This window comes from Passer montanus, unplaced genomic scaffold (genome assembly GCF_014805655.1).
Source record: "Passer montanus isolate IOZ18808 unplaced genomic scaffold, ASM1480565v1 scaffold11, whole genome shotgun sequence".
NCBI classification, from domain to species: domain Eukaryota; kingdom Metazoa; phylum Chordata; class Aves; order Passeriformes; family Passeridae; genus Passer; species Passer montanus.
In genome coordinates, this window is record NW_024357613.1 from 20,816,672 (window position 1) to 20,841,210 (window position 24,539).

Genomic DNA, 24,539 nt, shown 5'->3' on the forward strand with positions numbered 1-24,539 from the left:
AATATATTTGGCATTTAGTGATTTTGTTTGCTTCATCACTGCAGAGTAATTTGGCTCCAGCCAAAGTTAATCTTGCTGTCTACAAATAAGCCCTGAGTAAGCATCTCTGTGAACCAAAAATCTCAAAAAAAAAAAAAAAAGATTCTGTGCTATGCTCAGGAGGAAGTGGTGTTTTTTGAAGTTAGAGGAGTTGAGTTTGTTCGGCCTGGAGAACAGAAGGCTCTGGAGATGCCACATTCCAGTCTTTAAGTATTAAATGGGTGTTTATAAAAAATATGGGGCTAAACTTCTTAGTTGCCTGTTGCAACAGGACATGGGGTAATGTCTTTAAACCAAAAGAGTGTAAATGTAGACTAGATATAAAATGGTTTTTTTACAATGAGGGGAGCAATGTACTGGAATAAAATGCCCAGAAAGGTGGTAGATTCCTCATCCCGGGAATCATCCAAGTCAGGTTTGGGAAGACTCTGAGCAACCTGATCGGGTCGAAGATGTTCCTGCTCATTGCTAGGGGTGAACTAGATGACCAATTCATAAGACTCTATGTATTTTCTTTTCTAGATAATGTACTCATTTTGCATCTAACCTAATTAGATATTAAAACCTAATATAACATGTCCAGCTATTAGTTCATACTGTCTATGGAAAATTGTTAATATAGTATTTTTCAGGTGTTTGCAGAGATTTTGTTTCAGCAGTATTTGAGGACTTCACATTCTTTAGAATAACAGTGTTTCTGCTTTCTGGAAAGATATAATGGCATTAGTGGAGAACTAATGAGAGAATGAAGTTTTTTGTTTTCCAGTTGCCCATGTCTGAGACTTCCATGGACTGTGTCCCAGCTCACTTCTTGTCCCTTCAAAAAGGAGGCAGTGTGGGTCAGGATTAGTGCTACAAATTCAGTTCTCACCCTAAAATTGAGCTGGGGTAGCTCCACGAACTCGGGATAATTTTTGTATATTTTCACAGAGTGAAAACTCACCTTTTCTTCATAGGTTCTCAGTAGCACGTCATACTTGCATCCTCATTCCCTTTGTTACCCCTAAAATGGTATTTTAACTGATTTGCAATATTCTGCTCTTTTAGTGAACAGTAGGGTTTCTTCTAAGGATAGATTTCTATTAAGCTAAATAAGTAAATAAGTAAATCTTGGATCTCTGCCTGGCTGTGGACCACAGACACAGAAAGTAATGGACGACTTATCAGAATTCTTGTATAATTCTGATAAGTCATCCATTACTTTCTGTGTCTTATTATCAGAATTTTTGTGGAATTCTGATACTGTGTTTCACATTAGATAGATTTTTGTTCTACATTTCAACTTTAACTATCTCTTCCCCTCTTTTTATAGCACCAATACATTTTCCTTGTTTTTACTCCTTCTTTTTTAGTTCCGTGTCTCCTTGGTAATTAGATTCCTTTCCAAATATTACAAGTGTTTGTTATAATGGTTCAGATCAATATTCTTATTTGGTTTTACATGAATATAAAAAAAATATATAAATTTGTAAATAAAAATCTCTCCACTGTTTTATGAATGAACTCCATGTGCCTATACAGATAATTGAGAATTTTTAAATTATTTCTGTACATTCTTCTGTCAGATAAATATCTTTTGTGATTTCCCCCATATGCTTTCTTTATATTTCCTTCATCCCCATTTTTTCTCCCTGCTCTGTCTTTCATTTTCACTTCTAACTACTACAAAAGAGAAGCTGCTGCTGTCAGCTCTTCTGTTTTTAATAGTAATACAACTCCTGCGTTTACTGCTGCTTTTTTGAAACGGTGTTACCATCAAACATCCAAGGAATGAACCATCATCAAAAAGCCAAGTTGAGGCTATTGCACTCACAAGGTACAAGAACCACACACTTCTAAGGGTTAATGTTCCCAACATTTTCAGATTCTGTAAATTTATGCATGTTAGCAATGTTTTAATAATTATGGTTACAATAAGCTTCCCATATTCATATAGCAAAAACCTTTCTATTCATCAAAATAACTTTTTAAAATAGTGAGATCATTACAGTCATATGCTTCTTTCAGATGTAGTTTACTAGAAAATTGTTACACATTTTTGATTTTTTTTTAATTAATTCACCTTCAGATTATGCATTTTACAAACACACCTGTTTTTACCAGGTGGTGGTGGGGTTACATCTGTTTTTCTGGCAGATAATTATTAGATATTTAATTACAGGGAGAAATCTCAGACAAGATGCTACTGATACCCAAATGAATTTGTATCAGAAAGTATGCATAAGAAGACTTTTTAAGTCAAAATCATAAGGATAATATAAAAGGATTGAAACATGCATCTGTCTTTACCTAGTATATTAGCCAGTGAAGAATAAAAATCTGTACCTTCTTCAATTTTCATGTCAACATGCCTTTAAATAAAAAGAACAGAACACAGAAAATATCAATGCATTATTTTAATACCTTTCAGCAGTTATTGCAAATATATATATGACAAAATAAATATAGAGAATACAGCAAGAAAGCTTGCTTATAGGCTAACCAATAGGCAGAATATGAGAATCATAACTTGTGCTAAGCATGTCACTTTAGTAGATTGTACCATACTGTTGTTAAAAACAATTTCCTATTTGATGCCTTTATTAGCAAGAATTTCATCAATTGTTGGCTGAAATTAACAAGTACTAAGGACTTCTGAGGCTTCCAAAAATAGGTTTTCTGTTAAAAAAAGGGGAAAGAGATAGGATGTCATAAAAGTCTGTGTGATTTATAGAAAATTACTATACATACATCTGTCTTAATACAAAGAAAAATGCATTTACATTCTTAATAATGACATTTTCCATAATTATTTCAGTATGTATTCAAGAAATACATACATTAAAGAATGTTTACAGCAAATGGACTAAAACTCTCTGGAATTTTTTGCTGTTATGTTTAAATAGTTGATAGAATGTGACAATTACATTTGTGCCAATAAAGATTAGCCATCATTTGAGAAGATTTATTTGTTGACTACAGAATGCATTCATAAAATTTCTATTCTATTCCTTAAGTATTTTATTTGTTAGCATGATTAAATTTCATCAACACGTCAAAGCAAATTGTGATATTTAGCCACAAAGCAAAATAAATTGCTAGTGATCATAAAAACCTGATACAGTTGTAAAGTTTTACTTCATCATTTTCACTTTTAAGAGAGTCAGCATAATGCTGCTCACAATCCCTTCAAGGGTAGATTGTTTAGCTTCTGCTATATATGGTAGCCTATAACTTCTGACAATTGGATTTCAGATATCACAGCCCATGTTTATAGCATTCCTTAAGGACAACAGTTCTCTTTTCCTAAGCTGGGCTCATAAATTATTTCCTTTTCTCTCAGGAGCTCTGTTCCCCAGATCTTCCCATATTCCCCTTAACCTTAGGAAACTAAACAGAGGCCATTCAGGTGTTTCAGATGCAGTCTCTATCTCTGATTTCGGCTGGCATTTTCAGGTAGATCATTTCACAGTATCCTTCCTCTGTGTCAAAATATATTTTCTTTCTTAATAAAGGCTATCCCATATTTTAATGGGACTTCAAATCTGTCTCTTAGACAGGGAATCATTTAAGCTCAATGGGCATCTGCTTGTTGACATACTGATGTACAAAAATAACCTTCCAGCTCGCCGTTTTCTGTGAAGGGATGATTGCTGAGATTCTTTTGCCGGAACCCCTCACATAATCTCTACTAAGGTCAAGATGATTTACCCCTAATATCCAACAAGGTTTTTAACTCAGATATTTCCTGATCTCTGTCTCTTCCCAGAACCTGTCTGTTTCTCTTATGACTCGAGCTTTTCCTATGAAGGTAACTTCCATCATATGCACTAGGTAGTATATGCTCTTTCACATTGCCAGAATAAAATTCTCTTACTCCTCATGTTCACTGTAGAAAGATTTAAAGGACTGTCCTTTCAAAGGATTTCATACCACCTAGCAAATAATGTGAAGAATGCTGTTAGTCACCTGTAAGTGTGACTTAAAAGTGCTCCCTAGACTGAAGTTCAAGCAGCAACACTCACTGAAGCTTCAAGAAGTAGTGCTGCCTTTGAGGGAGCTGTCCCAGATTTTTTACTTTACTGGTAATAATGAGGACCTGCTTCCAAGTTTTTACGAGTGGGCAATGTGAATAGACAAACAGAGTCACTGGAAGAAGGGAAACAAGCTGTTCATCTGTAACTTCACTTTTTCAAGACATGTGGATGTACATATACATCCACTTAATTCTCTCTGAATCAATGTGACTTACAGATCTACTTACTGGTAAAAATTGGAAATGCCAGGAATGGCATGTGCAGGGAGGGGAGAAGACTAGGAAACAAAAAGTACAATACGTGTGTATTTCAGTTATATGGTGGTTAAAAAGCAGTGCAATAGTGCAATGTATTTTGAAAGAGAATTATCAGACTGTTGTAGAAGAAAATTGTAAAAGCCAAAGGCATGAAATCCAGTCAAATTAAAATAGCTTTGGAGTTAATTAGGTATTCAGAATACAAAATATGTCTAAGCATAAAAGACTTGAGTAGGTCATCAGGATTTGTAACAGACTGAAGAAATGCAATGTTGACTAGAAAGCTGCTCTCAAGGAGGGAGTTTACATTGTGAACTGTTTCTGCCAGGAACTATACAAAAGGAACTGATCAGGCAGTTGCAAGCACTGCTGTCTCTCTCTGATCTAAAGAATCATTTTTTGGTTTTTTGTTTTTGTTTTTCCCTCCAAAATAAAGTTATTTTGTTTTTACAAATTGGTATGTTTTCTAAGCCCCAAGAATGGCCTATTTTTTTTACCTTTCTGAATAAAAATAATAAAGGATGTTCTGACCTGTGGCCCCCTGCGGCAGATCCAGGCCTGGGAGCTCCAACCCAGCAGCTGAAACCCAGCCCAGATCCCTGCCTTGCTGACCCACTCCAGGGCCTCCTGCTCATGGTTCATGGGCAGACTCTCTCAAGACTCACACACCCAAACCCAGGCACCCCACAGCTGAGGGTCCCCCAAATGCTAGCGTGAGATTTCTCCCTGTTAGCACCCATGCCAGCACCCAGGGCCTCCTGTTCAGCGGCAGTAGTACACCAAAGAATACATGCAGTATTTTCAGTTTCATGACCCAGTCAATGAGTCTTTTTAAATACAGTTAAAATAGTAAAATGCAGTGAAAAAACAGATTAACATTTTAACTATTTGTCTCAAAGGTGAATAAAAATTGTAAACAGGAACTGTCTTACCTTTTATGAAAAGTAAATTGCAGTTAAATTCAAAGGACAAATTCATCCAACATCATTTGAAACTGTAGGTGTCAGTCCTTTTTTTGTAGAAAAGCCATGTATCATTCATCACTTAAGTATTTTGCTGTCATTTTTACAATGTACAATATACTATTTAGTGGAAGTGAACTCTAAGCATATTTTTCATTAATATTTTTAAGAGTTCAAGTAATAGTATGTTTGATGTTCTTCTATTCTGAAATAAATCATTAATTGGGAAAGGTGATTTTTATCATAATCTTTAAATCTTTATAAGAGCTATCCTCCTATAATTTTTGTTTTCTATAACTTATTTGAAAAGCTGAATGAATGTGAATTTTTTTATTGTCATCCTTGTTTGCCTTAATGACACTGCTGGATAGAGAGAGAAGTTCAATTAATGTAAGATCTCTGTAAGGTTGATGCCACTGCAGTGGTACTAAGTAAATTTTGTCTTTTAGTTATTTTCTTTTACTTTTTACTGTTATCAGCTAAATACAGAGATTTACAGTCTGATTTTTTTTTTTTCTCACACTCATTCAAGAAGAGTCCTGTATATTGACAGAAGAGTCCCCAAGGTCACGTAGGCATAGTGTCTGATGATGGTGTTCCAGTAGTGTGGTTTAGTTCTGTGAGGTCCTACATTTTCAGAGGTGTGACTATCTCCATTTTTGTTTTCAAAGCTGGTGAAAAAAATTTTGGAGAGCAGTTTCTTCACTTGTATCTTGTGGAGGGAAGACCAACAGTTCGATTAGGCTGTGGAAACTCTCAGAACATTCTGACTGTATCCCTGAACCAATCTGTCAGCAAAGGTTTCCTCGTCCCTATCACACTAAGGTAAGAACTGGGTTACACTAAAAGAGTTTGGTCATCTCTATTGAGCAATAAAATATAATTTTGCTCTTTTTTTGGACAATAAAAAGGCAAGTAAAATTGGAAAGCAAATTTGGTAACTTTTTCATAAATTTGAAGATATAATTTAATTTCAATTCTTCTTGATTGAAAATACATTTTTGTTCACACAGATTACTTCAATCTTTTGGAGAAATTATGAATCATTCCAAGTCTTCAAAGTCCAGATACATTTACAGATACAGATTATGTCAGTTTGAGAACTGAAACAGTTTAAACATAATTTTTGAAATTACAAATGGGGGTCTCATATTTTATGCTTATTCGTTAACACATTGAATAAACTAGATTTGTCATCATGTTTTAGTGCTAAATATAAGACTAAACTATTGCTTAAGATAAATTAAAAATGGGCATGCTAACAGCATCTTACATTACGGGGTGGACTTGGTGTGATTTTAGAAGCCTTATCCAAACAACTATGATTCTAAAAGTTGTCATATCTACATTTACCACTGTACTATCAGGGTTATACAAGAATGGTTAATCACTGCTGTCATTTTTCATCTTGTCCAAGAGATAGTTCTCAAAATGGTTCATTTATCATATTGAGATGGGTATTGGTATCATGCTTTGGTAATGAATTAACTCTTTTCCTGTTATGGAATTTCATACAAGCAATTAGTGAAAGCTAGGTAAGAAGTAAAACAGAAATAATATAGGGTCTTTTGTTATATTTATATTAATAAAGTTAAATAATGGTAAAGTATTCAATCTTTGCTACAGAAATGTTTCGAAATAAGTCTGACCCATATAAATATCAAATTACTGTAATTAAGATAATATATTTTTACATCATTTAAATATTATTAAGTATTTATTGCTGCGCCTGAACTGTAAACATTTGTGATGTGAGGGAATGTAATACACAAATTATGAAGTTAAATTAAAGAAAACCTTAACTAGGACTATTTTTGCTGTTAGAGGATAGTCTGTGAAGGAGAGTGTTGCAAAATTTATCTTTAAACGTGCATGTTAGACTTCTCTAAATTGCCTTTTACTATCAAAAAAGAAAAATCAAAGCAAAATCTGATTTTTTTTTGTTTTTCTTCTGAGCTATTTCTCTGTGATGTAAATGTTGATAAATTCTGAAATTACAGAGGTTTGTTGATCTCATTATGTATAGTAGATTGATATGGGGAGAAGAATGTTCAGCGTATTTTGTTAGATTGTATGCTTAACCCATAAGCTTTACTGCTTCTTTTAGAAACAGACTTGTTAGAATATAAATCCTCTTTTCAATATATGGAAGGCTAATAGGAGCTGCCATTTAAGAAACTGTTTTGTTTATATATTTAATTTCTTTTCAGCCACAGGTCTCTCCATTACTTTTTTCTACATTTAAAACAGGGATGTTTTGCTTTTATGATTAGTATTAACATCTAGTGTTAATGTAGCAAAGTCACCTAGCATACATTCAAATCTTATTAGCTGGCAGTATAGTTATTTTAGGATTTTTGTACAGATTGCAAAAGCATACAAAATTTACAAAGAAAAGTATATCACTTCCCCTCCTTTTTATCTAGCAGATAAAGAGGTTTTTTTCTCTCAGAATATACTCAATAGAGTTATACAGCTCAATACTAATCAACTATTCTAAGTTTGTTTTTTAATCCCAGAAGCTTCTCTTGTATGAGACATTGGTCAGATAATTGTTTGCACTGCATCAGCTGTGGTAGCATTGTCTTTGCTTCATACATTTAAGCCATTAAAATGCCATACAGATTTCAAAGCCTAATAATATTGTAGCAACAAATGCAGCTAAATGACAAAAAATTGATTCTAGGTGTAGAGTTCAAGTTCACACTGAAAATTTTATTTCTTTCTTTTTCTATCTTAATATTAACACCTCTGTATTTATGGCCTCGTTCTTTGTGTTGTTACACTAAAAAATACTGTCAGTTCAATTTACACATTTCCTTTGTTTACCAGAATTTTATGGTGCTATCTTTGAAACAGCGGCATACTAAATAACTGTCAAGGTGTGATTGTAGACTGTGACTAGTAGGGATTTACATGAATTTGAGTTTATGGGTTTGGTCTTCAAAATGACTTGTGATTATTTTTGTGAGTCCTTCTAAAATATAGAGAGAGCAGTATATCCTTCAGCAAACAGCAATAAAATTGTAATCCTTCAGCAGTTATCCTTAACCTCTGTCAAATGAAAAGGCAAACTTGACAAGGCAATTGTAGCCTCCAAAGCTCTTGTATCATAACATATAAAATATGAATCCATGACAAACTGTTGATTTGTGTTCTCAGAGGCTGTTGGAGATAGATAATTCTATCTGTATGCTTTACCTGCAAAATTGTGTGGGGTTTTTTCCCCTATAATGCAGGAAAATAGTCAAATAATAGAATAAATGACCATTTTTTGTTACTGTTTCAAAGGTCTCCTACAGGGGAACAACACATTGGCTACATTTGACTTTGAGTTAGTTTGGAAGATCATCTTTGACAGCTATTCCGGTTTTGGATGCAACTACGACAGCAGTGGTTAAACACCACAACTAGCACATCCAATACCTATAGAAACAGACTTTCTCCTTTTCAAACTTTTGTTTTTTAATCCACATGTGCAAGAAACAAATACATTCCCATAGTTTGGAGCTATTGCTTTCTTTTAACTGTATGATTAGTTTCCTTAGATATGGCCATTTTCTCAAACCTGATGAAGATTAAATGAGTTTTAAATGTTCAGTCATTGTCTTTATGATACTTGTGAAATGGCATCTTTATAGAAGAAAGTCAATAAAGCTCTGATTGCTTACTTTTTTCTGCCTTGCCTAAAGAAAATAGAAACCTGTTTCGATGCAGTTTCATTTGTGTTTCCATTTCTGTTTATTTTAGGATGATTTGATTACTGGTTTGAAAATGTGCATTCATTTGAGTGTAATTTTTCGTGATTTCATGATTGAGAATGTACAGGTTTTTTTCAGTTAAAGCTTTGAGCACATACTTGAAATGTAGTTTGGATTGGTTTTATGGATTTGTTCTTTAAGGTTATTCAAAGAACATTAATCCAAACACATTTCATCCCATGAGTAGGTTTTGAGATGAATTTGCCTGATGTAAAATTTGCTCTGCTTGTGATTAAAGTGATATTACTGTCATGGGGGCAAATGGTGTTTCTTCAATTCAGTGGCTGAAGGAAGGTAAATTTAACAAGGAGATTGAAATACTCGGGTGATCATGATTTTGATTTACCTAGATAGTAGGGTGGATTGTCGCTCTTAAAATATGAGTACTGATATTTTTAGACATCTTAGATTTTTGTCTCTAAATATTATTTTTGTCTGTTCTGCACAGTGATGTGATAGAGCAGGTCCTTTTCCATTTAGGAGATTACAAGCAAGCATTAATTAAAATCTTCCCTGTATGTGACAACATCACTCTTCAATCTTATTCGTCTGCAGAACTTTCAGAATTTTTCTCTGGAATTTAATGAACATAGTGCCCATCCCCACAGAGCTATATCATGTTATTACGTACATTTACATTTCATGTATCTTCCAAGTGAACATATTGGAAGCAGTTGTTTCCAGTTTTCTGTCAGACTTTAATCAGTAGTATGGATGTGAGCATTTACTCATGGCTGAGAAGGACACCTTTAGTTGTCCTTAAAAAGGTTTATTTGTTAAATACATCATCCAGTTAATTTGGCCAACTATCACCTAGACCATGCAGTGGTACAGAAGCTGCTGAAGTTTATTATTTGGTCTTCCAGCTTTAAAAGCAGATGGCACATTCTGAAATGTGGAAGTCCTCAGCATGTTTTTGTACCTCCACATGGAAACTTTGGCAGGTGCAATGTATTAAGTACTAGTTACATGATTTTATTATCAGTGTCCATGATTTTTCCTACACTTCTACTTCTTCCCTTTCCACAGAAGAAGAAAATCATTGCTTGAACTATTCTACAAAGTTTTTTCATACATGTGCATTCTGAAAATGTGTTTCTAAAGAAACATGTAAATCACCATCCATACAACATGTCTCATTTTCAGTCATGGTGTTTACCTATTTAATTTAATTATTTCACAGATATATAGGTTTTCATATTAGTGCATATTTTTATTGTTATTTACAGGTGTTGGGTATCCTGCATAGTGTGAAAGTATTACTTAAAATTACATTAAATAAATAAACAAACAAAAAAAAACCCCAAACTTAACTATCTTATATCTTGCTATTGCTTCCATCATTACCAGTTACCTAGCAATATAGGATGATTTCTGATGATTTGGAAACATCTGAGCAGCACGTTTTGTATCTCAGCAGGTACATAGTGTAGCCTAGGTTTCATACCGGCCATACTGATTTCCAACATATTCAATTATGTGATAAATGAGAAAAAGAAATGTAGTTGTCATTTACCAAAGTGATTTGGTAAATCACAACTACATGCAATATTGCTGTCATCTTAACACACCTCACCTTTTCAAAATTATTTGAAGATTAACAGTGAAAGCAGTCTGGGATAGATTTAAGAAATTTTATTTTATTATATGAATTTATAAAAGTGTTGAGGAAAACACATTTAGATGTGGTTTTAAAAAGGTATATTTTACACACTCTATATATTAATTTCGAATTTTAAATCAGCATGTAGATGAATTATACCCATGTTGTGCTGCATAGAACTGGAAATGCTTTAGGATATTAATTATACTTAATCAATTTTGAACAAAATTTGTGATTACTTCTAGAAGGACATATATACAACTGCATGAATTTCTGTTACTGCATTTTCTATGGCAATTGAAAATTTCATAAAAATCATCATATTTGCCACTCTAAGGTAGGAAAGCTTTTGCCCTGTACACCTATGTATTGTTTGTTCTCTGAAAGCCTTAATCCCAGTTTCATTAATCAAACAGTTACAGTTTTACACAAGTAATAACTTCATCTATTCAGTCTTAAAAATAGTCCCATAAGAGATTAATTCAATCAAGCTAATGAATACAAACTCTTGTATATGCAATTAAAATTTACAAAAATTTGGAACATTGTAATCAGCTAGTTAAATGATTCCATGTGGCATATTATCTGGAATAACTCAAATAAGAAAATGGGTTCTCATAAAGAATATAGAAAACGTTACCTTTTGTGTTTGTTTCAATTTCAGCTTTTGTGTGTGAACAGAACATTCAGTGTGTTCAGAAACATAAGCCACTTTCAGAGACATTTTTTTGCCTTCATTCATCAGCAGTATGCAATATTTCATCAGTGATCTGTCAAAGCCAACAAACCAACTGCTATGGCTGTTCAAGCTCATTAGCTACTGACTTGAAGAACAGATGTTTGAATTCCTGTACCCTTCATGCTCTGGGTTTATGCTAGATTTTCTTACATTAACTGCCCTTAGAGGAATGACCAAAGAACTCAGAAGGACAAAGTGATTCTTTAGGCTGGAAAGGTCCTCTGGAGATCCTTCCAACATTCCTGCTCAAGCTGGCTGTCCTGGTTTCAGCAGGGGTAGAGTTTTCTTCTTAGTACCTGGTATAGTGCTGTGTTTGCATTCTATATGAGGGTTAGGTTAATACCACATGAATGCTATGGTTGTTGCTAAATCATATTTATAATAAGTCAAGGGCTAGTTTTTGTGTCTCATATTCTGTAAGGAGATACACAAAAAAATCCTTAACTGGTTTTGGATGGTTTATTGTAAAGTGGCTCACCACAGACTAGTTTGCAGTATATGATGTTATAATATTTTCATCCTCCAGTTCATAGTGTGTCATTATACATTTATCTCAGACAAAAAGGCTATCTCACAAAATAGGTGTTATCTGCTGTGTTTTCTTATGGACAAATTAAAGAGTTGCATTAAACGCCATTTGAGATCCTATAAAGATGTGTATTCCGAAAGCTAATACTCACCAAAATCTATGGATTAAAGAAGGTTTGAGATTCTCTTGCAAGGTGTGAGTTTTCTTCAGTCTTTTTCAAAGTTATTCATGTCTATATAAGTGTTAGAGTGTGAACTGTATGAGCAGTTAAGTAATACAGAGTAGCATCAGGCATCCAGAGGTCCATACTGAACTGAGCTCTGAGTCTCAGCTGGAGTGATATTACCTACCTGGAACCATAGAAGCAACAAGGAAAAGCGAGATATATTTACCATATTTCAAATATGTAGCTTTGAAAAAATATGAGGCCGTTGATTACTTACATTATTTAAGAAAAATTCCAATGAGTCATAATTACTCCATCTAACCTCACCTACTTTCAATAAAGGTATTAATCTAAAAGAGTTTGTCTGTATAAGTACATGGATTTATGGGAAAAATTAAAAATTAATGCAGTACTCAAACATTTATTGCTCACTAGAAATTTTCGACACTCAGCTAAAAACTGACAGTTTGTCTTTAGGTTACCTCCCTGAGTGCTCAGTGTTAAATGGTAAATAAGCTGAAAAAGTAGAAAAATTGGTTTGCAAAATACTATTTTTTTGTTTCTCACAATCTTTTATCCCATTGATAACCCCTTTTTTCTGTTACAATTACTGCAGCTTCAAACCTACTTAAAACTCAAGATTTTGTTATTGTAAGTCTTAATGATGAAATAAATATATTTTGTAAATGTCTCTAGTATCACAGAAAATAATACTGGAAAATATTATTTGGAATGTCCTGTTAGCAGGGCACACCTGTCAATCTCCTGTCAATCATGGAATTTGAAAAATTAAATTTTGTTGGTAATCTTATGTATTTAAATTTTATGCCAAATCAGGCATTCTGTTAAATCAAATTCTGTCTGGAGGGAAATGCTGAGTTTAGCTCAAAAAGATGCTTCAACCATGAACTTGAAATTGACTTAGTAAATTCCTGTTTACAGTTCCATGTCCTGAAAAAAAAATAAGGGACCATTATTTAATATTTATTTCTGAAGGTATCCATCAATTTTAGTTAATAGAATAAGAGATGCTAGAGATGACTGTATTTCCTATAGGAAAAAGGATAACTATTATTTTAACCATATTATCTGTTTTAAGATAACATATTTCCTTTGAATTACCAATGTTGCTAAAGTGTATTTGTATTTATTAGTGAGTTTAACTAAACATAATAAAGCAAAATCAAGTAACACAGAAAAAATGCACTAACTTTCACAGTATTTTACTTTGGATTGTGTTTACCATTGTAGGATGAATTAACTCATCCTAAAAGCTGCTGATAGGCATAAGTGGCTCACAGCTATGCAGAATAATCAATCATTCACCACAAAGACTTGGATATTTAACTTTCCATTAATTTGCAAGACATACAAAAAAGTTTTATGATGGAGAGAAAAACAATTTCATAGTTCTGAAGAAAATTCCGTCATGTCAGTGGTCATTTTGATATGAGTCCAACTTTATATTTTATATATACCTTCCCAGTGAGAGTGCTTATATACACTAGTGGTAGAATGGAAAGGTTTTTTTGATACTTACTATGTTTAAGGTGCATCTCCCACCATTCTCCCTCTCTAATGTAGAGGATCAGACTTGAAAATAATAATAAAGGTTGATGTTATCAAGTTGAAGCAAAGTTTTTATTATGTCCATTTTTTCCTAGTATAAGTCAAACACTTCCGTGATATCCTTCATATTCATACTCTGAACTTCATTTATTCCAGTTATTGATTTTTAAAAAGTCCACTTGAAACAAGTGGTTCAAGACAGGATATTTACTTTGTATTTTTTTCCTACAGAAGTGGTAAAATGAAAACGACTAATGAGGAATGCTTAAAAGCCTTGTCATATCAATTTTAACATTTTTAAACAGAATCAGATGTTCAATGACCATGGTAATCTCCGATGTATGTTGATTATTTCATTGTTAAGCATATTAAAGATATGTAGGTAATTAGATATGTGAATAGATCGCTAGATTTTCATGCTACAACTTTCAAAAGCATGACTAAAGTATTGTATAATTCAGAAAATTCTAAAGCCTTCCTGTTTATCAGATGCTCTTATCAAACATGACAAAATAATAGCTACTTTGATTTTCAGAATAACCAGAAAATTTCTTTTTCCAAAGGAAGTTGTAAGATTAATAATCATGTTAAGGATAAAGTTTCAATGTGCTGTTGACAATTGCAGTAATTATATTTTATTTTCTTTGTGAGTGGTGCTGTTAACAGCAGATATTTCTCTATGAGATTTTACTGACTCTCTGTGCCATAATTTATCAGGTCCTCCAAAGACAGTAAGTTGTGAATTCACCAGAATCAAAGTATATCTTATACAGCAAAATAATACACATTTCTTTATCTTCTACTTTTAGATTTGGCTATGTGTTATAATTTTAAAATTCCAATAGCCAAAGAATCTCTGGGTTTCTGCTAGAAAAATAGGAAGAATAAAGTTCTAATATTCTGTGTAACCCAGTTTCTATTTTCTGGATACATCTGCTTTGAAAATTGTATTATTTGCCTTTCAATGTTGCAGTGTTGCAGATAAATAATATGTAAGAGATTTTTTGTTATATCATGGAAATTCTAAACTTAACCTTAATTTCCAAAATTTGCTAAGTTCTTTAGAACCTTCCCTTTATGTATTAAAGGAGACACTGCTTTAATGGTGCAGACCTGTACACAATTTTTTCTATGTGCTGAGTAAGCATTGCATTCCAGGTACTGCTGATGTGATTGGTTACTCACTGTGGTTTCTCTACATAGACAGTGATTGCATATGATTCACTTGTCCATCTTTTTGTGCCTGAGTCAGGCTGGGTGAAAAAGCAAAGATTTCAAAATATTTGGCTACTCCCACAGCTTCAGGGAGGAAGTGGGATGCATGGCCCTTCTGATCTGCTTGGAAGGAATAACAGTTATTTCACATACATGCTAGTGTGAAAGGACTTCAGTACTGCTACAAGGACACCAGGCACTACGCATGAAACAGTGTAGATATTATTGACATGAAGGAAAAAAAGGAGTCACTGGATTGCAGAAGGAATAATAAAATTTAAGATAATATTTGATATATTGTAAAATATTTTTATAATTTCTTTTTTTTTAATTTCTAATGTATATAAATTCTCTAAAATTCATCATCTATGTCTGACCACCCAGTGATTTACACAGAGAACTTTTCAGACAGCATTTTACCTTCTGTTGGTTTGGCACAGCACATGGAACTATAGCATTAGAGTATAGAGCCAAATATCATATGAAGGTGCTGTGTTGCCTTCTTCCTAAGTGAGATGGTAGTTTACACTGTTGTATTTGAGAGTTCTGAAGAGCTAAACAACAAAATAAAACTGTGAAGAGCAAGCAGTTTTTTAATTCTCTTCCTCAAACCTGTTGTTCTATATGTGGAAGATCAATACAGAAATAAAATTGGTTCAGTGTGCTTGTAACAATTGGCAATTCTCTTCAGGTTTGCCTTAGCTGAGAGCAACAGGAAGTACTATTTGCTCTGTAGGTATTGAAAATCAGTAGAAAATAAAAACCAGTAGTCAGCCAGCCTTTGTATGAATGTCGAAAAAAGCAGAGGTAGAGGGAAGGGCAAGAAAATGTATCTATCTCTCAACAAGCCAATTTGGCTCTCTTTGATTCATCTCATGAGCACCAATAACCACAGAGACAGATAGATGGCCTCTAAGTTAGATGTCAGAGCTCCACAAACAATGAAACAGGCAGTGAAGTCATGCAGTCCAGACTGCTGTGAGATTATGCTGAATTTTCTTAGTTTGCTGAGAAGGGAGCAGTTCTCAATCTAGGTGGGCAGCTCCTAGCTCAGCAGTAAATTTTCAATGTGCTTTCAAAAAGTTTGGTTAATCTTAGTTCAGACAACTCTAAAGAGGGAGCACTGTTTACCTATCTCCGAAACATATTCAAAAGATTACATTTTCTGAGGCAAAGAATTTTTAAAATGTGACATTGAGCTTCTGGTGCATGACCTGTATTTTTCACTATACTCAGTCCATCTCTGTGACCAGAAATTTTCATAAGACATCAGGTGTCCTGGGGATCCCTGTTTCATATAGTTCATTAGATAACCTTTTTCATGGGTGCTGAGGGAAAAAAGAAACAGAGATTGTTGTTATTTAATTTTATAGCTATAATCTTATTTTTTCTAAATTCTTGCTTTCTAATAAATGTCAGGTAGATGTTTAATACATAGTTTTCACATAGGCAGAGAAGAAAGAACAAAACAGGACATCAGACAGCTGTTTTTTTAAAGACTAGTTTTTTAAAGACTAGCTGCATACCAGCAGTAAGAAAATTTGGTGCTGCAAACTGGGTCACATGATTTAAGAGAATATTCATTAAAATTCACACACACATTTATTAAATAGTCCTCCTTGATAGTCATGAAAGAGAGAGGGGAAAAAAGAGAGAGATGTCAATGTCATCTTTCTGAGAGAGAGAGAGAGAGAAACATCCACTGCATTTTTCTGAGAGTCTGCAAGAAACTCATTTGTGGAACTCATCATAGGAAGGAAATAATTTCTCTTTCTTTAACTGAAGTACACCAATTCCATTAGGAATTTATATTTTGGTATCAATAATTCAGATGGGAGAAGTTATTTTATTTATCTCTCCACCACTTTGATTGTCACTATCATTAGTTTTGTTTTGTTTTTGTTTTTTTTTTTCTTTAAAGCACACATTAACCTGGCTTTTTCTTAGACTGTAAAGTGCCTGGGAAACTTTCTTCTCTTCTTGCTCACCATGTTGTATAACTTGCCTCCTGTCCCTTTCTCTTTAGCACTGCTGATCTATTTTCCATATTTTCCATGGAGTTAGTGATGTTGCTGCTACATCTGTGATCAGCTTCATCCAAAGATGCTTTGTAATTTTGTGACCATTACATGATTACTTAATATTTTAGCAAAGTGCTACAGAGGTTATAGAAAGGAGATGTACAGAGTGTGGGTGCCCAGGCACTGGCTGTGGGGGCTGCAGAAGGTGGATATTTCCTGAAAGAACTGGGATCCGCAGAGATCCCACACTGGATGAGGGGGAAGGTGTGAGGCAAGGAGCAGCAGAAAGGAGTTCTTATAGACTGAGCCTGATTCTCCATCCTCCTTCTGCCCTGCTTGTGTGGGGGAGATACAGTAGTTGGGAATGGAGCAAAGCTGAGCCTGGAAAAAAGGGGGTTAGGGAGCAGGAGGTAAATTTTTCTCTTTGTTTCTTACCATCCAAACACATTCAATTGCCAATAAATTAAATAAATTTTCCCCATGTGAGACCTGTGATGATAATTGGTAAGTGATCTCCCTGTCTTTAGCTTGGCCCAGGAGTTTTGTCATCATGCTTCCCCACACTCACTGTCATGTTGGGAGGGAGGGGAGAGAGAGCAGCTGGGTGAGCAGCTGGCAGCTGATTGAGGTCAACTCACCACAGAAGGAACAGGGAAGTGATACTGAACATGATTTCCTGCATTCCTTCCATGTGTAATTGTGCAGGCAAAATTTTGTAACAGATATGTGACCTCTTCTGTTTTTTAATTATTTTGAATATTTCTGTTTTTTAAATCTTTTGAATTATAAGTAGTGCTGTCTTGTGTTGAATAAGGTTGTATTCTGTTGTTCAACAGAATGTAAATATGAGTATATTGGAGAATTCTTGTAGTCATAAGTGTTAGCATACAGTGAACATAGAAGAGTAATTATTGTCTCACATCGCTGGTGCTATGGCCTTTCCAGAGGTGTGAAAAATATCTGCTGCATTACAGAGCATTTCCAGATAAAGTAACTTTTTCAATCATTTGTAAACAGATTTTCTGTACTTTGATATAAAATAGCAAAACATTATGTAATGCCAAATCTGCTTTTGAGCTCACACTTCAAATGAACTATATTAAACTGACATGTAATTGTTGGAGGTTTGGAGTACATTAAAAAAAAAATTATTCTTCCAGTTGTGAACTGCTTTTTCTGGAGGCTTTGCTCAAGGGCAGTATCATATGTTTGCTGTACATTTCCCTGTCTGGGCAAATGGTGTTTATATGGCACTGACTCACACCTCTGCCTTGGGATACGTGTCCCTGTGGTTTTTCTTCTGCAGCTTCCATGCAATTTGCAGCACTGCTCTGCTGTTTGTAGCAACGGTGGATGTGACTTCTACTGCACTGAGGGGTTTTAGTGAGAACACTAGGAGCTAGGGATCTATACATTGTCACAGAAATTGTTTTATCCCCCCTACAGTTCGCATTGTCTTGTCAGAGCTGCCAGCACCTAGCAGACCAATAGTAATGAAAGATGTGAATGTGAGAGCTACAGTGTAGCATGCTGTGTTGCTACTAAATTACTCAGCAGCCGTTCAAAACACCTTCAGAAAATACATTTTCTCTTGATTTGAATACATTTTATGTAAATCTGACATGTGGTTTGGCCCCTGGGTTTTGTTCCCAACACTGTCAGAAACAATCTTCTACAACCTCTTTTGTTCATCCATCTGGAAAATAACAGGATTATGCTTGCCTGCCTTCTGGGGCAGGTATAAGTTTTGCTCAACAACAAATGTGAAAAACACAAAACTGAACGCCAGTCTGTGCCTGGCACAAGCCAAGGTATGCTCTGACCAATATTTTTCTTGGCTGAAGGGTACTCATCCTCAACCAGACAAAGAGGAAGGTATTGATTATTAAGACTGAGTTTTTATTTCACTTTTAACAGAAGAAATTAGCACATTGCTTTGTTTTTATGGATTTATTACAATCAAATACTTAAACCCGTAATCTTTCAAGATTTCTTTATGTATTTCATGGGTAGTGAATCTGACACTTACTGCTTTTTAAATGACATTTCTTCAATTCTTATATGGAGAAGTCGGAACACAAGCAGTTTTACTGGAAATTTAAGGTGGGGATATATGAGGGGAAAAAAGGCTCAAGTTAACACGTGACTGGAGTTTGCTGATTGCTTGATGCAGACAATCTCAGCAGCAGCCTATGCCAAATGTATATCTGTGTTTTTCAGTTTTAGGAGTCAGTGTGTGATGCACTGAGGTTGATGTGGTATTGTAGGTCTTGCTAACCAACAATACCACATTTGTCTCCAGGGGCTATGAATGCTTTCTAAAGTCCATATAATTTCATCTGGTTCCTTTTAAAACACTTTAATCTTCAAATTTCAACCAGAAAGTTTTTGGGTTTCATTTTTGGGATTTTGTTTCTTTCTTTCTTTTCTGTTTTCCAGAACAAAACCCCCATATTTAATAATTGTGAAATTATCTATTTAATAATAAAGAAATGCTCTCAGTATGGCCATTTTTTTTGTCTATATTAAAATGGCAAAGAGTCTTGGAATGCTAAAAAGTAATCCAATAGTATTAAGGTATTCACACCTTCCAATACAAGAACATTCATTCATATGGAATAGTAAATAGCCATCTATTATTACATATATTGCATTTCACATAATGTATTTTCAGACAATATATATATGTGTTTTTTACACTGATCAGCATCTTACATCTTTTGGAATTAATATCTCTTATTAAAGCCCTCTTTGTTCAGGAAGATAATGTCAGTCTTACTAAGCAGGCAGTTAAACAGAAAAGTTATTAACTTGGTTTGATTAGTTGTGAACTGCTGTAGAAATTCTGCTTATTTGTTGACAAAATTATCTTTTGAGGGATTTGGAAATTTTTTTTTAGTCAGGTCAGATCACTAGTTACACTCCCTGAACAATTTCTTCAATTGGGCACCATTCTTTTTAGCAGCAGCACAGTTTCATATTGAATAAAAATGCCCCTTATTAACAGTAGATTAAATATGAAATATTACACCACTCAAGCAACTATGGCAGTTGGATCCAAAGAGAGGCCTAGATTATGAAAGTTCCTCTCATTCTTATTCTGAGGAGTTAATGTGTAAAAGACAAACATTATTCAATTCATCAACACTATAAGAATTAGTTCATATCATTGCTTTGTGATTTAAAGTAATTAAGTGATTTTTTTCATACAATTTTTACTATAGCTAATCATGTTGTCTGACAAGTTAGCAGCAAGGTTGTGAGATTTTTTGGTAACTTTTATCTCCTCAGTCATGTACTATTATAGTAGTGAATGCTGAACTTGTGTTTTTGCTCTCACTTGGTATGATGTTTTGTGTTTTTTCCTTTTGTACTTTTTCTTTTTAAACTACTCAAAATCTGCTGCCATTTTTCTCAGTTATGAGCAGGAAGACAGTTAAGTACACCAAAGGTTGAATACTGAGTACAGACTACCAAAGGGCCAAAACATTTACAGCTAGATTGAGTGGGAAATGAAGCAGCACAGAATTGTTCAGTTTAAATTCAAGATGAGCTGCAAGAAACTAGTATATATCTCATCTCACCCTACACAAGTTCTTGGACTAAACATGAAATAACATTTTGTGACCTACAACTTTCACAGAATAGTACTGTGCATCTTCAGATGATGAAATAAATTACATTGCCTAATAACTGGGAAAACTTTGTGTACATATTCTATACTTTCCAAATCACTTTGCATACCTTTAAACAAAAAGCAGACAAAATTTCAGATCTTTTAGTCTTCCAAACTGCATATTGAGTTGTTGAAATACTTTACATGTCAGTAGCTTAGAGTATTCCTGCTCATTTTAATCCCAGATAGCTGAGAATGGTTTCCTATGAGCTCCAACGAACATCTCCTGTAAAAATACTGTGCCTTAAATCATATCATGTATAGAAGATTCCAAAATGTTCAGTTGATCAAAGATGAGAATTAAAACTTTACTTAATAAGCTTTTTCCTCTTTCCATTTCAGTTTTCCCTCTAGAAATAATAATGCTCTCTTTTTATGTCAATGTAGTTTGTATCTGATTCAAGCCAAATAAGGTTGGTTTCTTGCCTAGCTGCCCAAGCTGTTGTATCAATATTCAGCTCTGACAACAGAGGACAAACATAGAACTTCCTTTGCTCCCTCAACCTTTTCTGAATAAGAAATGATGATAAAAGGAAGACAGGGAAAATAAAAAAAAATAAGTACTTGTGAAGTAGATTTTCCATAACTGATTCTCTACACAATGTATTCTGCTTATCTAATTATGTGCAGCACATATTATAGTTGAATCTTCAGCAGGTATCCTGCCTTTCATATGTCAGGCACAGGTGTGTGGGCTTTTTTTTTTCCTTCCTGACCAAACAGCAGCCTATTTTGGTTGGGGGTTTTGTTTGTTTACTTCCTTGTTTGTTTGGTTTTGGTTTTTGTTTGTTTGGTTGGTTTTGTTTTGTTTTGCTTTTGTTTTTGTTTTTATGGTTATTTGGTTTTTATTTTTGTTTTTGTTTTGGGTTTTGTTTTTTAATTTGGAAAAACCAGTGCAATAGTTGTTTAATGTAAACAGTGATAGAATTAGGTGACCTAATCTGCTCACCCTATCTTCCTGCCAGCTGTCTTCCTCTGGCACACAAATGAGAGGCAGATGCATAGCAGGTGAAGTTTTCCAGGTTCATCATTAAGAAAAGCACTTAATATTGACTGAAAACAGGCAACTATTCGACTGCTGCAATTTAATAAGTGCAATGGGTATGTTCTTTAAAATCAATTTCTGTTTAGATTGATTCATCCTAATTTCTAGCAAATTCACATCAGATCAATAAAAGCATGACAATCACAGAACCTGCACTCATTACCTGACATATCTGGCATTCTTCGGACAACATCTTGGGCAAGTCTGTTCATCTCCATCAGGTCCTTCCCCGTGATACAAGATTTACAGAGATCTTTTTATTATTAAATTCATTATTGTTCACAGGATTCTGGGGTACATAGATGAAAACTAAAATAATTTCTAAAAATAACTTATGTTGGATAAGTAAAGGTCTTTCCCAAAATACACTGCCATTCAGACTGAGCATTCCTTTCAAGGCTCTCCTAACACCCTCATATCAAGATCAGCTAAGTGGGTAAAAAATTTCTTGCTGAGCATTGCATTGTCTGTCTGGAAGTCAGTTACCCATGGCATCCCTTACTGCTCAGTGTGAGCCAGGGAAATAATGAAGTTTTTCACTGGGTCCTTCAGAGGAAAAGAATCTTCCAGCACAACCTCCTAGGGTTTGCCTCAGTCTGCAGAGATTCCCGCTCTGCAAATACTAATTTAAAATGCTTTCTATTAGGGCTAACACTACAAAGAAGAGAATATAACTGGTAACTGGTAAATCCCAGATTTGCATGATTTAATTTGTTGCTAATTAGAGACAATCTAAAGTTAATTTTTGTCAGTTAGAAATGTTAATTCTGATAATTGATACATTTTTCAGTGCTTCAATCTTGACCTGAAGTATCTACATGGTTAATACAACTAGGCAGCTCTCTGAAACGATATAGTTAATCACACGGTAGTTTTGTGGTGAAATAATTTCTAACATTTCCAAACATAATATGTGTGTAGTTGCATTTATAATATATAACTGGAAAATTTGGCATCAAAACTAAGAAAAAAAGAACCTCATCTGTAAGCAAAACTAGTTTTTACATCCACAACAACAGGCATTATGGTGCTTGTTTACACATCCACAATTTCCTTAATGACTTACATTCATAAAATTTAATCTTGTGAAAGGCCTATGTAAGATTTTGACTATCCATGAAGAAATCTGGCCCATTTCACATCATAGAAGATTGCTTTTTTTCATGAACTCATACTTTTTGTTTCTACAATCTGATGAAAGTAATCTATTTTGTTTAAAAAAAACAAAAAATTTCCTAAAAGATGGTCTGTGAATACACATTTACATCTACAAAGTAAATGTATTATATTTACCTTGCTTTTCTTTTTTGCAGTTTATATTCACGAATCTTGTGCAGTATTTATTTTTCAAATAACACATTTCAGCTCAAATATATCAACAAACAAAGTGAACAGAAACAGTAGGAGTGACATTTCTAATACACTAGGAAAATACATCTGGCTATTTAGGTAGGTTCTGCTGAAGCACATCCAAATGGCATTATAAACTATATTATGCCTTTTGATATTCAAATAGGCAATAAGCATCCTGTACACTCATGTATGTCTAAGATTGCAGCTAAAATGTGTATAAATGCCCCACCATAAAGCAGTCTCTTTTTTCTTTAAAAATAATTGGTTATAGTTCAGTAAAATGTTCTTAGCTGTTTGTGTTGGATACTTTGATTTAGATAGGTACAAGTACAAAATACACAATAAATTGTTATGAGATTCTTAATTTCTTTGACAGAGCAGTTCTAAAGCTCATGCTTTTGTTCTGATGGGGGAAAATGCAGCACATGTGTTATCAAAAGCAGACTGTAACAAAACACATAATGAGTCTGGTCCAGATAAAGATGAGTACAGAACTTTAATCAGTTTAGATGACAACGATGAGCTTCAAGTTCTGTGCAATTCTGTATTTATGAATGTATTCTGAAATCAGAAGTGTGCTATGTTCTGTTCCTTTTTGTGTTCAAAGCAATAAATATCTGTCAAAAACCATTTAAATGCAATGAACTGGCTACATTCTGTGGCCATTAGGCTTCACAAATCAATAAATCTTAAGTCTGGTAAGTGGGAGTGTTATTTAATATCTCTGCCTTATATTATTGACTTCAGGTGAGTTGTCCATGCTTTGTGAAAAAAGATTTGTAACATGACCAGCACTTTTGGCAATGATGCCTCTCATTTCTCCAAAAATCAGTTATTCTTACCTGTACTGAAGAGGGCCTGAAGGGATTATGATGACAAGACCTTACCTTCTTTCTTACTGGTGGTGTCAAATGGAGAGACACAAGGCTGGTGAAGATTGCAGATGAAGAGATAACTGTCTTAACTGGTGTTATGGCTTAATATGAAAGATCAGTTATTCATTTCCAGTTTTATTTGGGTTACAAATGGTGCATTACCCTTCTCTGCAGTTTCCATGGCCCCTTGCTTGTGACAGCACAAGTAATGCTTAACACAAATAATGTGCTAGTGATAATTCTTGTCATAAATAGAAAACTTTTATTTGGCAATAATAGATTTATAATATATTAATAATAATAATATTAATATATAATAATATAATAATGATATAGTGATATATATTTATATTTATATATAATAATATTATAATAATATTAAAATAATATATAATAATATAATAATAATAAATATAGAAATAAAATAATATATTTATTTGGCAATAATATATTTGTACATTCCATTCTTAAGCAATACAGTGGAGAACTAAATGTCCTGTTTTACATACCTTTACATACCTTTTACATACCTTTAGCTATGTATGCCCTGACTCACTTTCTCTTGCCATATTTACACCTGATATTAATTGGTTCAACTGAATTAGGAATTCACAGAATATTATAGAAGAATTGAGCAGAAGATATAGTTGTTTCAGCAGTTGTGAATTATAAAACAGATTAAGTGTCTATTTCTTTCTTCCTACTAATAATAA

General features: G+C 33.9%; 1 protein-coding gene across 1 annotated transcript in view; it reads left to right on the forward strand.

Moving 5' to 3' along the window:
- Positions 1 to 24,539, forward strand: part of EYS (eyes shut homolog) — a 708,088-nt gene that overhangs the window by 563,409 nt on the left and 120,140 nt on the right. Inside the window, exon 37 of the mRNA XM_039729652.1 lies at positions 5,946 to 6,099. Within this exon, the coding sequence (XP_039585586.1) occupies positions 5,946 to 6,099 (154 nt within the window). The remainder of the gene's footprint in view (positions 1 to 5,945; positions 6,100 to 24,539) is intronic.